The sequence below is a fragment of the Paralichthys olivaceus genome, chromosome 8 (genome assembly GCF_024713975.1).
Source record: "Paralichthys olivaceus isolate ysfri-2021 chromosome 8, ASM2471397v2, whole genome shotgun sequence".
Lineage (NCBI taxonomy): Eukaryota > Metazoa > Chordata > Actinopteri > Pleuronectiformes > Paralichthyidae > Paralichthys > Paralichthys olivaceus.
In genome coordinates, this window is record NC_091100.1 from 18,269,989 (window position 1) to 18,288,448 (window position 18,460).

The 18,460-nt window shown below is 41.7% G+C and overlaps 1 protein-coding gene across 1 annotated transcript; it reads left to right on the top strand.

Moving 5' to 3' along the window:
* The first annotated feature begins 1,768 nt into the window (after window positions 1-1,768).
* Window positions 1,769-16,738, top strand: colgalt1b (collagen beta(1-O)galactosyltransferase 1b). Its single transcript, XM_020084158.2, has 12 exons — window positions 1,769-2,488; window positions 7,369-7,479; window positions 7,552-7,669; window positions 8,778-8,912; window positions 9,866-10,070; window positions 10,191-10,310; window positions 11,153-11,229; window positions 11,348-11,454; window positions 11,799-11,931; window positions 12,374-12,501; window positions 14,940-15,146; window positions 15,269-16,738. Exons 1-12 carry the CDS (start codon window positions 2,271-2,273, stop codon window positions 15,537-15,539), a joined length of 1,830 nt encoding a protein of 609 aa, XP_019939717.2. The 5' UTR covers window positions 1,769-2,270; the 3' UTR covers window positions 15,540-16,738.
* The last annotated feature ends 1,722 nt before the right edge of the window (window positions 16,739-18,460 follow it).

An 18,460-nucleotide genomic window follows, 5' to 3' on the forward strand; every position in this document is an offset into this window, starting at 1 on the left:
ATCCCATGTCTACATAGTGCATTCTTACAGTGCCCCAGTGTGTCTGGCCACTGCATCACACCAGGAACAGCCACGTTGGGCAAACATACTATGAGCTGCTACGCCGCATCAGAGCTCAGGTATATAACCACTGTTTCCAGTCGTGAGCAAAGCAAATGTATGTTATTGTTTTCCTGACCACTGAGCTGATATGGATTATCTGTGACCTGTCAGCGCTGTGGTGTGAAGATTCACCAGAATCCAGAGTCTTTTCAGAAGCTTTGCCTTCTTTGAAGGAGCTCAGGGAAAACTGTAAAAACAGAGACGCATCGAGTGTGCAACGAAGAAGACAAACCTCTAAAGCTCTCAAATCCTCCTCCAACAATATATAATTTAGACACTTAAACACTTTCCATATGTTTTTTAAGATACTAAACAAATACATGATCTAGACCATTGGTACTCAGGCAGGGGATCATGACCACCTAACGGGCCCTGAGAAGACTATGAGGGCCCCAAAATGTTTAAATGAATAAAAGTTATGATGAATAATCTCCAAAATCCTTTCATGTGTCTGATTGTTTCAGCACTTTACATCTTTATAAACCATTCAACTAAAATGTCTAAGGTACTCAGTGGTTAGCTGCTCATTTTCCAGTGAAGCTACTGAACTTAAAAAGTTGTGAATCACTGTTCTGGTGGCTACAGATCTTTTGCAGTAACAGCAGAGGAAAGATCATTGATAAAGAAAAGAAAATGCCCTCAGGTGACAGGAGAAATATTTTTACAATCTCACTCCATTATTTGTCTGGCAGCTACTCAATTTGATACATTTGGGAAGGGATGTGAAGTGAAGCCTGAGGCTTAAAGTATTTTAATGGCATATTGCATAATGTTCCCTTTAAACAATTCATAATACTTTTAAGGGTAATGTATATGAAAAGAGGCATTGTTATCCAATCAAATATTTTAATAAGGGTGAGGGTTTTATAAGCTTTAACAATTTTTCTAAGGCTTACACAGAGGTAAATTGTAATGAAAAAACTCGACACAGGACAAGAGAACAGAACATTCCAAACAGGCAGGTTTACAACGGGCACTGCACTAGCTTAATAAAATAAAGACTAATTTCTTACACTGCACTGTAACTCTGTTACTTTCACTCTTTAATTTCTTGTTTTATTCAGAACTTGTTTATCTTCTTCTTCCTCATTTGGATTATTATCGGGTGGTGACCAACGTCAAGGTGCATCACCGCTATCCATTTAATCTCTGTGTGATTTCTTTTAAACTTTGTGCTATGTTGCCTTTACATGTGTCATGATCCCTTTTGTGTTTTAAAGGTACAGTGTGTAGAATTTTGTGATATCTAGTGTTGAAATTCCATGTTGCAGCTGAACACCCCTCATCTCACCCTCCCCTTCCAAACAGGAAACAGAAACTGTGGTAGCTTCCGTTTTCATAAAAACTCAAAAGGTGTTTAGTTTGTCCAGTCTGGACTAATGTAAAAAACATGGCGGCCTCCGTAGAGAGGACTCCCTCGATGTAAATATTGAAGTATTTTAATATAAAGGGCCTTTTCTGGGGTAAAGAAAACTACAATTCATACAATTTAGATGTAATAATCTAGTGAAAACATCATGAGGATTATTCTACATTAAATTTCTGCCAATAGTTCCCTTTCACCTAAATTTTACACACTGGAGCTTTAAGTAAATAACTTTGAATGACCTTGTCGTTGAATTGACTGTACAAATAAACCAGCCTTTCCTTTCCTGACATTTTAAAGGTTCTTCAAGACAAAACAACAGAACTTTCTGGGAAGTTCTCAGCAGTGTCTTTGTCTCAGGGGCGTGACAGTCAGGCCTGCAGTGTGTTGAGCACATTGGACACGCCCATGGTTTTCTCGTCGCTTCCTATATAGACTACAGCTGGGTCCCTTCTTAAAGGGGAGGACGGGGGGGGGGGATCTGGCCTGTAACTCCACAGGCTTTAATGGATGTAAAATGTTAAATATGGAGAATGAAAGGAGCTCAGTGTTGTGTGAGCTGCTGACATGATGCACTGTATGTGAGCATGGCACAGAGAGGACGTCCTGGTCCCACTTCTGCCGACATCAGAGCAGCACGTTGGTTCCACCTTTAAGAAAAAACAGCCGGGACCTGCCCTTTAATTCTGCCTGCCTCTCCGCCATGTAGCCACTGTCGGCGTAACACAACAGCGGGACCCCTCATCCTCCACATCCCCAACGCCGCGTAAGCACAGCAGGCAGTGTCCTCTCCCTCCTTGCCATGCCCCGGGTCACCTCGCTGCTGCCCGCCCTGCTGTTCGTTCTCCTGCCGGGCCCGAGCCGGGGATATTTCCCCGAGGAGCGCTGGAGCCCCGAGTCCCCGCTCCTCGCTCCCCGGGTCGTCATCGCGCTGGTGTGCCGCAACTCGGCGCACTCCCTGCCGCTGTTCCTCGGTGCCCTCGAGCGCCTTAACTACCCGAAGGACCGCATTGCGCTGTGGTGAGTGTCAAGCCTCAATTACCAATAAATGCAATGTTATCATTCGTGCCAAAACTTATTTTATAATAGCCTATCATTGAATATTAAATGGACGCTTACGCAGCACAAAGTGTGGTTTGGCGTCATGGAAGACGCACTCAAGACGCGTCCAGCCCTGAAATTAATCTATTGAAATGAGGCCATGTTGGGCCGCTGTGATGGTCGCTTTATTTCCACAGTTTAAGTGAAAATGAGTGGAAGTCAGAGCAGCGTGGCTCCGTGCGCGCACCGGGGTGTCTCATGGAATTGGCCCCTGGAGCGGTGCGCAGAGGGGCGGGCTGCTGCAGCGGAGTGGTGCCCCCGTGAAAAAGTTCCATTCAGTCACAGAGCCTCTCTCTCCTTTTCTCCCCGACCTCCACCCCTTCCTCTTTTTTTTCCTCCTTCCCCCTCCCTCTCCAACTTCCATATATCTGCGCCGCAGACTCGGCAGGAAACCAGAGCTGTATTCTTTGTTTTTAGAATAAAAGTTTTGCACCACCTGAGCTGTCAAAATCTGGAACAATCCATATGCAAACAAACTGTGTGTGTGAAGCTGCCAATTATCAGCCTCTGCAGGACTTAACCTTCCTCTGTCACCAGCCTTCCTGATCACTCTTCTATCCAGCACTGCTCGCTTCCTCTTGTCTTTTTTGATGTTTCTGCCTCCAGATGTATTTTGAAAGATTAGGTTAATCTCTCCTTCAGCATTCAAAGCTGCAGGATTGTGTTTCATAGCAACCCAGTGACCCAGGAAAGACAGAGACAGAACAGTAGAGTGGTGCTTAAAGTGATTTCTAAGATTTTACAGACATGAACTCCGGAGAATGTCCAGACAACGTGGTCTAGACTTTCTGTGGCGTTTCACACACGAACAAAACAGCAGGAGACTGTCCACTCAGATTCATTTTCTTTTCATCCAGAGATATTTGTATTGTTTTTGTCATTTTTATTCAGTTTTGCGTCTGTCGTATGTTCATGCAAGCTATTGGGAAAGCTTGCGGTATCCTCCGGAGGATCTCCTGCCATTTTCTGGAGAATGTCAGGAGATTATCTGGAGTTCATTGCATGTCTAAATGCAGTTTATGTGAGTTTCAGACTAAACATTTTAAATATTCAGTGACATGAATTGAATAATTGCTGTAATTCATCTAAATGTTGAGCTGAATTCTTTCAGTGGTAAAATGAGGCATCCAACCATCCTTGTGTCTCTTTCAACAAACCAGCCCGATGTTCAGTTTTTTTCCCCTCACATCTGTGCCAGAAATTCCCCCTGTGTGTGTGCGTGCATGCAAGAGAGAGAGTGAGTGAGAGAGAGAGAGAGTGTGTGTGTGTGTGTGTGTGTTTGGGTGTGTGTGTGTGTGTGAGACCCTAAACTGTGGCCATGTGGCAGCCTGGGCCCAGTTTTCTCTGTGGTTATTTTCATCTACAGCACATTTTGTCTCTCATGGATGAACGGAAGTTTTGAAAGTTTTGAAATGCAGCATGAAAGACATAAACTGAGCTGCTGGCCCACCACCAGTTGATACCTGCACTTATCAGCCTGACAAGATAAGATGGAGTGCTTGGCAAGCGGCAACACACACCCACTGCAGGCAAACTGCATTATGGTGAGCGTGTGCTCTGCAGGGGCATGCATGATGGATGTTATTAATTTATACATCTTCCCCCTGTGTCATCTGCTTCTTTTCACAGTCGCATACCTGTCAGGCATGGTTCTATTGCCAGAGATGCAAATGTCCCAGATATTTCCATACAAGCTTTTTTTATCCACTTCCTCTTCCATTGAAAACTTCTATTGAAAACTTCACAGCAGTCAGATGTTTCTGTCAGATGAGGAGGGAAAGTTGGCCAGGTGCAGAGAAACAGAGAGGAAAAGGAAGATGGATCGGCAAGCTGGTCACATGCAGGTGCGGGGACGGCACTGCTGTGTTAACGTGCCGCAGACAGATGGGAAACTAACAGGCGCGGCATGCCGACTGTCACTCACTACATGACAGGGGTTTCAGTAAATCCATTTCTCTCATATTTGCACATTCCTTTCCTCTCTCGGCTTGTCTGCATGTCTGCCCCTCCCTCACTGACACACACTGAGATTTGTTGTGATAACACAGACAACAGACAGACGCTGCTCCTCCTCTTCTCAGCCCCCATTGTCTGATTTCCCTGTGCACTCCTGATGCTGTTGATGTGCAACTCTGCTCTAATGGCAACGAGGTCCTCCGAGAATGAAAAGCAAAAGGATAGTAAATCAATATAACACCGGCACCATGATTCATCCTAGGAGATGTTTTGATACCATTTTTCTCTTCACGACTACAATAATTAGACTTTGCTTATCGGTACCAAACACTGATTTGATACCAGTGCATTTTTAAAGAATAATAACTTGTTTGATATATTTTTAACAGAAGTATGTTTTTAAAACAAATACATACAGAAAATTAATAACATAGAACTTCTTTTATTATCTAGTTTGACAATCACAACTGAAGTTCCTTTTTTCATGTGGGACTTTCCAATGTGACATATTACCAAATTGCTGACCTTTTAGCTAGCTCTGGTTGATGCTACACTGCCGGAAATCATTTCCGCTTGACCGCTCTAAAAACAGTTCTTGCTAGTGGCAGTGCTGCAGATCTGCTGTTTTGGAGTGGCGAAGAAGAAGTGCTTTCTTGGAAATGGATATTGCAGTTTAAAATGTGATATCGGTTTGGTTTACTTTCAGCAGTATCAGCATTTATGATGATTTACGCCTTTGTATATGTTTAATCTAAACTAGTGCAGTGTGCCTTCTAAACCTGTCTGTTTGGAATAGGCTGTTTTGTTAATGCAGCTATCTGTCTGCAACTGGAAATGTGACCTGCAGTAATTTATCCACAGGAAGTAAAGACAGGCTCTGCAGAACCGTGAAGCTACTGCACAAAGAGCTGTACACCTGTCAAAAGCTCGACTCTGTACGTAGAAGACTGAACTGGAGATTCAGTTGTTGTTGCACTAGTTGTGAACATGCTGTTGTGGTAATCAACGTCACAGTTGCTGCTGCTACACAGGGCTGGTCACTTCAAAGTTTAAATAAAATTGAACGTATCACTTGTCCAAATCGTAAAAAATTCAAAACACTACACTGTTGTAAATAGTAGATATCTATATATGGACAGATGGATGATGTCTTATACAGGTGTTGGTGCACTTATCTCTAAAGCTTCATATCTCAGTATTATTTATGTTAACACTGGATTAAATGACTATGTGCAATATAAAAGGCTTCACTAGTGATGCGCCTGCAGAGACTTGTCACCCAGCTCTGCCGTCTGTGAGGGAATCTCTCTTTCTCTTCAAGTTGCATTTGTTTTCACAGGTCCCTTAGAAGTAGGCCCTAAAAGTAGTAGATCCTGGTATGACCCGAGGAAGGCTGTGCAGATACTGATAGGGTCCAGCTGGACCAGTCCCAAATGGCAGTTGCCATAGCGACCAAGGTCGTAGCACAGACCAGACGCTCGTAATGGATATGATAAACCGAGCCTCCGGTTGAGAGAGAGAGTGAGTTAGTCATAACAACAGAGTTACAAGGTACATGGTCGTCTCTTGGGAGAGTATGAAAATACACAAGGTGACTTTGGAGATTTATGGTTTACAATGTGATTCCCAATAGAATTCACTTTATTAAGTTCTCTATGTGTTTAAATACACCTGCAGAGAAGATAACCTTCAGAATTGGGCTAACATTAAACAGTGTTCTTGTACCACTCGTCTTTATTCTCCTCAGCCGAGCTTCAATGAAATGCTCAAAACATCTGGGTGTCCTGAAACGTCGTCCGTCACAAGTTAACCAGCTCACATATTTCACGCTCCCCATCAGTATTGTTCTCAGCAGCAGCAGCAGCAGCAGTTGGCAGCTGCTTTCTGTAAAAAAATACAAAATCTGTCTGATAAACCTGTTTCTGCCCAGCACCAGACAGCAGGAGATTTAGGCCCCAAATGAATGCTAATGCTGCTTCTCTGGACGTGCAACCAGGCAGGTTCTGGCAACATTTCCACCATAACTGCTTTATAATATGTTAGCGTTTGAACTTCTGTTTCAGCCAGTGCTGTTAATGTGCTGCTAATAGATGCACCGTATGAATGTGTGTGTGAATGGCACTGTAATTGAGTGGTCATCAAGACTAGAAAAGCGCTGTATAAATAAAAACCATTTACCATTTAATTTGTTTTCTAAACAAAAATATGTACGAAAAAATTTACTGTATCCGGATACATATGATGTTGTTGGATCTATTCCAATATAGTGATCGGAGAAAACTGATCTAAACTGATCTGCTTTTCTCCCTAATTTGAAATATATCTGTCTCACTGCATGGAACTGATTGGGATCATTCTTCTATGTGAAGTATAACGAGGATATAACTTCACATCTCTTTGTTTCTGTTACTATTTCTGCAGAGACATTACCTCACTGATATAAATGAATGTGGACCAGAAAACAATGGGACCCCTGCTGTGAGAATACCATATGAGTGGCAGAACAATAACTGCCGGCAGATATTCATAAGAAAGGCACGTTCATGCACTGAGACTGCTGCAATGCTCAAAATTCAGTCTGTGGCCGAATGCAAATGAATAAATGTGGAATTTTAAAATCAGTTGCACAAGGAAACCTTTATGATTTTACTTGTTCTCTCTTGTTGGATCAGTGTATTCCTGTTATATCACAGCTGTAATATTAAATACCACAGATTTTATCCATATTTCCGCCCCATGGCCACAGGTAACGGTGGATTTGTCTCACACAGTCGGTGGTGCAGCAGATCAAGGTGCACAGTTAAACGTGACTCTTTTTTTTTTTCTGTCTCAACCTCCCACAGGGTGGCGACAGATCACAACATAGACAACACCACAGCCATCCTGAGAGACTGGCTCATCAAGGTGCAGAATTACTATCACTATGTGGAGTGGAGACCTGAAGATGAACCCAGGTACTGAGTGAGTCTGAGTGTTTCAGTGTGTGTGTGTGAGACATTTTTCTAAGTGGCCTATGCTTGTCTCAGTTCCTTTGAGGAGGAGGTGGGGCCTAAACATTGGAATAATCTCCGTTATGAACATGTGATGAAGCTCCGTCAGGCCGGGCTGGACACCGCCCGCGAGATCTGGGCCGACTACCTCCTGGTATGTTGTCATCCACTCTTCTTGCTTTGTGCTCTCAGCGACTCTGTGACTCAGCATCAGATGTGTGTGCAGACGAGTGGAGTAACCTTCACAGCATTTTAAATACTCATCCATCTACTGCATCTGCTGATAGCTGTTCATGTGTATACATTGAAAATTAAAGTGACAAAATGAGTTACTAATGAAAATGTCATGTTTTATGCTGGTTTGTTGTTTAGATGACTGCTCAATAATGTTAAGTTGAATGTTAATTTCTTTTAAAAAATAAAAAAATAAAATAAAGAAGAAAAGGGTTTTAATTGCTAACAACAATAGCATGTTAGCAATTTCCCATTATCTAACTATTCCAATGTGACAGTGGTAACCACAACAATATATTATTTTTATCAGTATTATGTACAATTGGCAAATAGTGTTAAAATAATAAATCAACTCACCTCAACACATAGTTCAAACTCTTTATTATTTTTGTATAAATAAGTGTGTATATTTAAATGTATTCTTTTATTTTTAATTTTATAAACATTTTTATTATATTTAATAAGAATCTATGTAAGGTATCCGCGGGTTGCAGGGAGAGCTAATAATATTAATAATAATAAATGATAATTAAACATTATAAAGTATTTAAAAAAAATAATAATAAAGAGCTTTGACCAAAATTTATAATTATGAAATTGGCCGTATTGAATTCACTGGATGCTGAAGGAAATTATTTTTTGCTGGTGATCGACCTTTATTTTTTGGAGCCGCTCTTGGTGAGCTACACTGCAGCAAACACACAGACATGCTGCGTATATGTGTGTATATCACACACACACACACACAGGGTTTAAATGTCAAGTTCTACTGTTGACAAAACTGTTCTCCTTGGGACACGGAGCAGCATTTATTCAAAACACAGCAGTAGTGTGGTCTGTAGGTTAGGGTTGTTGAAGGAGCAGTGAGGAGCAGTGAGGAGCAGAGAGGAGCGGCTCTTTCACACTTCCTCTATGATCACTCACATGTTGCTGTGGCCCAATCAATCATTCGTTGTCAGCGAGTGACATTTTGTCTGTGCTTGTGTGTTGATTGTCATCAATATCATGCCCTTCTCTTGTGTGTGCAGGTGGCTGACTGTGACAACCTGCTCACCAATCAGGATGTGTTGTGGAAACTGATGATGGAGAACAAGACCATTGTTGCTCCCATGTTGGAGTCCAGAGCTGCCTACTCCAACTTCTGGTGCGGCATGACTTCACAGGTACTACAGACATGTCCCCACTTACACCTGTTAAAAAGCACATCTCACTGCACAGTGCATATCTGCTGCACCAGGTTTAGATTGGAGGAGCTGATTCACTAAGGATGTGGTGTTTGTATCTGCTTTGACCAATGTAGGAACACTTTTGTCAGCCAGATGGCAAAGATATAAACAGAAAGAACATTTTAAAATACTGAAGAGAGTGATTAGAAATCACATACAGTACAAAATGAAATGTATATTTGTATTAAAGGGAATTCAATTCACCCACTGTGCCGATGCAGCGGTGGGTGAAGTGTTCGAGAGAGGGGTGAACAGCGTTGCAGCCAAATACAATACAATTGAAGTAACTGGTGGCCACTTTTTCAAATGTAAAAATCAATTATACATCATAACAATTAACTACAAAACAAGTTGTTGTATGCACAGTTTGAAAATGTAAAATATTATCTGGAATGTGCAGACACTTGGGTGCACAGTCATGTCGGAATGATTTTGATTAATCAAACTTGCATATCTGATGTGTCACACTCTTGCCGCCTGTGATCTATTTCTGTGTGGGCACGGTGCCTTCAAGGACTCCGCTTTTTCTTCTTTTCAAATCCGAGTCGACATTTGAACATCGTTTTGTCCTCCAGCACAAAATAAACCAACATCCACTGTGTGTCTGCCTCTGATTCCTCCACAGAAATTCATTGACAGATAATAGCGCCTGTAGCCAATAGGGAAGAAGTGTCTTTATCGATCAATATTACTGTCAACTCAATTAATTTAGAAGCAAAACAAGGAGTTCCAGAAATGATGTTTTAAACTGACATACAGTTGATTGATGAACTTTCAGCAGCAGTTTCAAGTCAAATCAAAGAAGTTTCCCCGACAGCTCTTTTATTTCATGTGGAGATGATATACATCACGTGTATACTGTATGTCTGTATTTCTACTCAAACCTGCAGGGTTACTACAAGCGTACACCAGCCTACATGCCGATCCGTAAGCAGGAGCGTCGTGGCTGTTTCGCTGTACCCATGGTCCACTCTACCTACCTGGTGGACCTCCGGAAAGAGGCCACCCGTCAGCTGGCGTTTTACCCGCCGCACCCGGAGTACAGCTGGGCCTTGGATGATGTCATCGTCTTTGCCTACTCAGCTCGCATGGCGGGTGAGACGAATGTGGGAAAGACATACTTGTCATCTGGAGGGATTATTATTTAACGTCTTTATGGAAATGCTAAGTTGTGTATGTGTACGCATTTTGTGCCTTTCTGTCCTCTCGTCTCAGATGTACAGATGTATGTGTGCAACAAAGAAGCATATGGGTACTTCCCGGTGCCGATGCGCTCCCACGCTACCCTGCAGGACGAGATAGAGAGCTTCTTGCACACACAGCTCGAGGTCATGGGTGAGTCAAGATGTCAAAGTGGGCGCAGACTGTGATTAAACCTGATCATTGATTGATTGATCCATTGTTATCCCAACAATCTTTCTCTAGTAATCTAATGTTGTGCTACTCTATAGTAATGTGTTTTAAGTATTACTGTATGGATTACAGGATGCGTATAATAATAATTACAATACTCATACAGTAATGCTAAAGCATATATATATACACCACTGTTTTATTATTTTAAATACAGATTAGTGACAAATTAAAGAAAAAAACAACATATAGACATTATATGGTGTTAGTGCTTCTTATCTCCTTGTCACTTTTAATGACAAAGTGAAACCATGCTTTTTTTATTTTAATGAATGTATTAAAAATCAAACTTCCTGAAGACATTAAATCTTGATAAATGATGACTCTTTTCACCATCATTGTCTTGTACTTGACAGCAAACTGAATGTCTGCAGGTTTTGAGCTCGGTCAGAAAAGAAGAAACATTTAAATACGTCAACTCTGATCCTTGACTAACAATCCAGAAAATAATTAATCAATAATGAAAATAATAATTCTTCGCAGCCGTGCAATGACGCCTTGTACCTTGAATGGAAGCACCTGCATTGTTGTTTGTATTTGTATTTAACTCATTTGTTTAATTTAAAGTTAAGTTCAATCATTTAATTCTAAGTTTTTTCTTACATTTGTCGCCCATCTGTACGCTCTCTACATACACACTAATATCAAAGTAGAAGTTAAAGTACGGTTCATTTTCTGGAGCTCCCAGTTGTTCCCTGCACCACAGTTTGGGAAACACATTTAACATTCTCTTTGTGACTTCCTCCCTTTTTTTCCTTTGAAAGTGAAAAATCCTCCACTGGAGCACTCCAGCTTCCTGTCTCTTCCTCCCAAGCAGTCTAACAAGATGGGCTTTGATGAGGTACACACACACACACAGACACACACACACACACACACACACACACACACACTCACACTAAGGCTCACACAATAACCAAAGCACACGTGTGAGATCTTGTGTTTCTCTTTGCACCCAGGTGTTCATGATAAATCTGGTGCAGAGATCTGACCGTCGTGAGCGCATGCTGAGAACTCTGTACGAGCAGGAGATCAGCTGTAAGGTTGTCGCTGCTGTGGATGGCAAGTACGTTTCTCATCTTGTTTCTCTCCCACTGCCTGTGTCTTCCTGATTTGTGCCTCTGCAACACCGTGTAGATTGATGTAGGGAGGCAGGGCTGAGACAAACAACCAGGTGAACCAAAGCAGGGTGCGTGTTGTCTTCTAAAGAATCCTTGAACACATAGATGAAGCTTGACTGGGGGAAAAATTATTCTAATCTTTATGTAGGTTGTGTTTTACATATTCAATCATATCTTCTTAACACCAGCCTTTTGTATATTTGTATCCTACATTTTGCTGCAGCCTGTTTTCACAAACACACATTTATATAATTTATTGTTTCCATCTCTTATCTCCTCTCTCTCTCAGAGCTCTGAACTTGTCGGAGATCGAGTCTATGGGGATTAAGATGCTTCCAGGCTACAAAGACCCTTATCATGGTCGACCTCTCACCAAGGGTGAACTGGGTTGTTTCCTCTCTCATTACAACATCTGGAAGGAGGTGAGACTCTCTCGTACACGTCCAGGCCTCCAGGTTTAACTGTACATGGAAGATAACGTTTGCTAGTGAAAGGCACAGTAACTCAGTTTGTGTGAGGAAAGGCACCTTGTTTTATTTATCTTTTAATAACTGCACTAGTCTTTTGTGAAATATGTTTTGTAGCAGCTGTTTCTTCAAAAGAAATGTGTTCTCTTTGTATTTTGACTCCAGTATTTTTCAGGGAAGATGAATGAACACAACAGGAACACAAAGTGTACAATGTTGTTACCATTACTTCTCGATTTGTAATAATTTCGATCAAGAGTCCAAATGTTATTATACCCGGAAAGAATTTTAGCACCTTTTCCATCTTCCTTACATTGATCACACTATTGTGTAATCAGGCTCACCAGCTTCTCAGCAGCACTGTCATGCTCTTAATCCATAAGTGTGTGTGTTTTAGATCGTGGACCGTGGCCTGCAGACATCCCTGGTCATCGAGGACGACCTTCGCTTCGAGATATTCTTCAAACGTCGTCTACAGTCTCTCCTGGAGGAGGTGACGACTCACAAGCTGGACTGGGATCTCATGTGAGTCACGCTCCAGTGAGCGGGAGGGGAAAACACGATGTAGTAAACAGAGAGGATTATCATCCCCCTGCAGTGAAATCCGTCCATCTGTCACACATGATATCTCAGACGCCGCTATTCACAGGCTGAAAACACTACTGGAAATAATGCGCCTTACCATCCCACTGCTAAGAGCTTTGCTCCAGCAGTTTCACATTCACAGAGAGACGTGCAAAGAGCCACTGAAATAGAAGCGCAAGATGGGAATACTCCGGAAGTCCTGTTGATTTTCTGCATGTGAGAGGACAGACAGTTTGAGCCCTTTTAAAACTTGGATGGACATGAAACTCCTTCCTCATCTTTTGCATTGACATGACAGCAATAGATAATTTATTTAATTCAACAGCTGAAAGTCTGAAACAATGTTCATCTCTTTGTGACATAGTTTACATTGGACCTAGTTCGTTTTGGATTTCACATTGTACTTTAGGAAGTGAACTAAAGACTTTTGTATGACATACGTACGTCCTGTCGACATCACCTACGAGGGCTGCGTTTATCTGTACTTGACATTGACTGGTTTGCAGATTGGTGTGTAAATGAACATGAAAATGATTGAACCGGTTCATTTTGTTATTTTGTTGGCACAGTAATATCATTATAGTATCACTAACAAATTCACCAACTTCAGGTGCAGTTCTTGACCAATTTGAATGCAGCTAATGACACATTATATTGTCAGAGATGATATCATCATATTCAAAGACTACAAGCTGCCTCTGCTTCTTTTTTTTTTTCTTCTGTTGTTGAATGCTGTCTCAACTTCCTGCAATTTTTCTGAACCATCCAAAAAAGAGTTGACACATTCTAAACGATACAAACCATGCTTCCAAACCACCTCTTTTCATTACCCAAAATTCTGGTCCATTGATCTGGAGCGTGAACCGAGGCCCCTTTCATTATTATATTTTGATTGAGACTAAACTGAAAAATCAGAAGGTCTGTACAAAAAGATTTAGGTGTTAAAAACTATATCAGCCTTTGTACATTAAAATAGAAGAGTAGAAATCAACTTTGAATTCTAAAGAGGGCTTTGATTTAAAAAGAACTTCACTGAGCTTAACGTTCTGCCACATGCACCACTAGCAGCAATCTGAGGCTAAAAATGGGCTCCTTCCCTCTGCAATATACACAACTTCCCTGAGTCCAATTATCCGCTCTCATAGCTTCTCATATCGCTGCTGCACAGACGACTCAACTACACCTGTCATTCCTGCAGGATGACCCCACAGTCTCGCATGGATGAAGGAATGCTCCCTCCCGACCAATCAGTGTCTCCTTTGTGTCATGTTTGATGACCAGTTATGCGTCTCTCACCATGTTGCATCTGTCCTCCTGGTCGTGTCACTTTTCAGAATACAACACAAGATAAATCAGGCCTCACCTGACTCAGTATGCCACCCAGCAGCCCATGGTTATCCCTCGTGTTGATTACTGCGACACCCCTCTGGCAGGCCTGCGTTCATGCGCAGTGAAACCCTGACAGATGGTCCGAAATGCGATGACAGGTCTCGTCTGCAGTCAATCAGCTACACATGATTTAAATTCGAGTCACTGATGTTTGTCTACAGTTTGACTTCTGGGTCTGCACCTATCTGCTTGAACTCAATCATACGGGCTTATGCTTCTTCTCGGCCACTAAGTCCAGACTTTTCTCAGCTGTGGTGAAACAAGCTACCAAATGTTCAGAACTGGGGCGTCCCTGTCTTTCTACATGAACCTGGTGAAGACTCCTCTCCTCCTCCAACACCTCCTCCGACTGCTCAGACTTGTTAAGAACAGAATGTAACGTATTTTTTTGGGCTGCAGAGATGTTTTTGTTTACAACGCATGTACAGCGGCGTCGTCTCATTGTGAGATATTTGTATTCTTTTTTTCATTTTTGTGTCTTTTTCGCGTGTTAAAGAACATCATCAACACAACCACTTGCTCTTAGTGAATATTGTGGAAGGTCTCCTGCTGTATTCTCCACTTAAATTGTGAAATTCTCACATTCAGCCCGACTGGAGAATGTCCGAAGCTTCTCCAGAGTTCTTTTTGTGCTAGAAAGCAGCGTAACGGTCACTTTCAGTGGACTTCTTTAACTTGTTAATCAGATTTAGCACCGCAGAACTCAGTTCAAGTTCTCTTACTGTTCTGAAGCATTCGTCCACCAGTTGTAAGTGGCTTTGGACAAATTCTGCTGCCAAATGCGTACATGTGAATGAAAGAATAATATTTTATTTGAACATTGTAACACGTCCAGCAGTTTGAAACAGTTTCCTTTTGAGTTTAAGGTTTAGATAAAAACATTTCCAGGAAATAGTTACTTTTTTCGAAAAAAGTTAGGTTAGGTTCATCATTTTTGTACTAATGATATTTAATAATTTTATTTCCTTTGCTCTCACATTCTTGTACAGTTACATCGGACGGAAGCGGATGCAGGTGGACCATTCGGAGAAGTCTTTACCCAACATACACAATCTGGTGGAGGCTGACTACTCCTACTGGACGCTCGGCTACATGTTGTCATTACAAGGAGCTCAGAAGCTCCTCATGGCCGATCCTCTGAGCAAGATGCTCCCTGTTGATGAGTTCCTCCCTGTCATGTATGACAAACATCCAGTGTGAGTATAACCCCCTCTGCCCCGCTACCCTTCATCTTCTCTCTGTTCCCTCTCATCTGCCTTTTCTTTTTGCTTCTGGCCTCAAGCCCTCTTGTTTATCCAATCTTTGTTTCACTCATCAGTTCAGAGTACATGGACCACTTTGAGAGGCGGGACCTGCACGCTTTTTCTGCCGAGCCTCTCCTGGTCTATCCGACCCACTACACAGGAGACCCTGGCTACATCAGCGACACGGAAACCTCTGTGGTTTGGGATAACGAAACGGTCTCAACTGACTGGGATCGAGCCAGGTCGAGGAAAACTCAGGAGCAGGAGGAGCTGAGCTTCGAAGCCCAGAACTCTGACGTGCTGCAGTCAGAACTGGAGAACTGGAGCGCACGGGACGAGCTGTGATGGGGGGTGGGGAGATAAGGATGAGGTAGATGGAAGACAGACAAAGCTGTGATCACATGGGGCGATGGATGAGGAGGGAAGGAATAAAACAGAAAGCAGGAGAAGAGGTAGAAAGGCAGAGCAGACGGACATGTGGCTGATTGAGCATAGAAGCTTTTCCTTGTTCGTTTCTCTCTGTCCACTATTTCATCTGTCTCTTAAGAGAGAAGGTTAGATGTAGTGATTACTCATGTATAGTCAGCAGCTTTTGTTTTATTTATTGCATCCAACGCACATTCCTTGACCACAGTCTGGTCCTTTTAATTATTCCATTATTTTTATTAAACATTTGCTCAGATTTGTCCCAATCAGTATTTTAAATAAATTCCTTCTTAGGTGATTTTACTAAACAAAAAATGCATTATATCCTCTAACATGCCTAGAAATGACTGCCGGTAACATTTCAACTGTCCAGCATAATTTCATATCACTTAAACTTCCCATATAAAAGCTGCAGTATGGTTTGGGTTTGAAATGAGACCACAGAAAAACAATATATTACTTTATTTGGAATAAAACGTGTTTCAGAGTAACTTTTTTTTGTACAGTGCTTTTTCTCTGTGTCATTGGCTCCAGCCTGGCTTTTGAATACTTTGCCTAGAAATGAATGCCTGTTGCAACCTCTCATCACCAGTTGCAAATGTCTGTTCTACCGACAATTACTTCTCCTGATTTATTTTTATAATAATCCTCAAGAAGTAAACTATCCTGTAAATCACAATGACAGACAGAAAAAACTTATTGAAGGTACACTTATTTGTTTTTTCTGCTTTCCTCTTCAGTTGTTCGTCTTGTGGGTCACAAGGGTCCTCACAAGTCCAAACCACTCTGTCTTCCTCATCACCTCTTTTATTAACTACACGCTTTTTAGCTCAAAGTAGCCAGTGTGTTATTTATTATACATTACTTAACCTTCTGTATGTTTTTCACTCGTGAATGTATTAGCGTTTTTACTTTTACACTTCAACAACCTCAGTTTGCTTTAGTGTCTGTATTTTTCAACACGCCTTATGTTGCAGTTTTGAATGAAACTTTATACTTTTGTTGCATTGTGATCAGAAAATGTTTCACATTTTGCTGTAGTGTCTTTCTTCTTTTTCTTTAATGCTTCCTTTTTTTTTAATACCAAAGAGCGAATAAAACCTTTTATATTGAACGTCTTAATAAATGTTTTTCTTGTTCTACAGAACGTCTATAGAAAAGTGAGTGCACTGGAGTAAAGGTACCTCAAAGCTCAGTGAAAAGTACTTGGTCACACTGACTGTAAAAAAAAAGTTTCATTTCAAGATTCATTTCTAGCCAAAGCTCAAGTGGCTGAACATCAAAATACACTGCACCGCCTCTCTTCCTGGCACACAAACGAACGTCCAACAGCTCAGTTGAGACATTTCTTTTAATTAGTGCCTGCTGGTGTTTGCCTTCCCTGCCGGTACATAATAGTCAGTTTGCTGCTTATTCGCTGTGTTTACTCAGACGATCCCGTAATGGCTGCTGACCTGTGGAGCATGACTCTGCAGTACCGACTGCATCACTTCCATCATATTTGTGTCCAACAAAGATTTTGTCACTGAATCAGAAAATACATTAAAAATGTTACTCAGTACTTCAAATTATTTTTTAAAAAGTAAACTGCTGGTAATGTTTTCCTGATTCACCATCTTAGTTTAGCACATTAGCCATTTTCTAATTTGCACTAAAAGATATTCAGTACGCTACAGTTGAGGATCGTATACTGTTGAGCACTTGCATGTATTTGACAAATTGAAAATTTGCTCTAATGATTGTATCGGATGAAAACAATTTACAACTCAGTGAGAACATGAACGTCTTCACCAAAATCAATCACAAACATGTTGGTCTTGATCATAGACTGTATACAGATGTGTCTGCACTGAAATGAAGATAAAATTTCTCAGATACATATGCTGCGATCTCTTTTGGAGCCAGAGTCTGTGCAGTAGCGATCAGGGGATGGAGCTGTGGTATCGAGGTACTACTGAGACACACACTCGACATATAGAGAGTCCCAGCTGTCAATCATGATGTTTCAGTGTGATAAGAACGACCTTAAATAATAGACATTTATTTGACATGTACTTTCACTTTTGAATTTGGTCCATGTCCCATCCACTAACATGGAGGAGGCCAGGTTTATGAGCTGTACTGCAGCCAACCACCAGGGGGCGATCCAGGTGATTTGGCCTCACTTTTGCAAAGCCATTATGTCGTCCATCTTGATTTGCTGTCTATGGTTTTTACAAACAGATTGAATTGCCTCCCATAAACATGAGCATGTCGGGTGTGTGTTTGCTCAAATTCTGTAATGCACAGTATGTGTAGTGTGTCATGGTTGGCTGTTTGTATGTGTGTGTGTGTGTGTATGTGTGTGTGTGTGTGTCCGTGTAGTCTGTGCGACTCAGACTAATCCCTTCAGATCTCTCTTTCCTCCCCACCTCTATATTTACCTCACCCCTCTCTGAGATTAACCCCGGCGTTTTCTGCAAGTGCCTCGGCAGATCAATTGCCACTTCTCTACAGTTGGACCTTCTGAGTTTTACTGCAACCAGCTCCACTTAAACTATCGACTGTCTCAGTTCATTTCCTTGACGCTCTGCATCCTGGCTGTCAAACCACCTTGATAACAGGATGCAAAGGAATCATTATCACACTCTGAGGGCTAGAAGAGTGACATCAGTAATTAGCGAGACTCCAACTAGCTGCATTAGTGCAGGATAAGTTAGGAGGGCTCACTTGAAGCTCACACAAAACACATCTCCTTCCTATCTTCCTATGTTTGTGTTCTTCCATTTGACCTACATGTCTGTCCTCGCTTCACAATCCAATTTGTCCTCTTCATCCATCCTTTGCATCCCCTCCCTTCT

Bases quoted from the DNA above. Each gene is read 5' to 3' on its own strand.
- colgalt1b (XM_020084158.2), top strand. From the start codon at position 2,271: ATGCCCCGGGTCACCTCGCTGCTGCCCGCCCTGCTGTTCGTTCTCCTG. The intron at 10,311-11,152 runs GTGAGTCAAGAT...TTCCTTTGAAAG, and splicing joins CACACAGCTCGAGGTCATGG to TGAAAAATCCTCCACTGGAG. The intron at 11,230-11,347 runs GTACACACACAC...CTTTGCACCCAG, and splicing joins ACAAGATGGGCTTTGATGAG to GTGTTCATGATAAATCTGGT.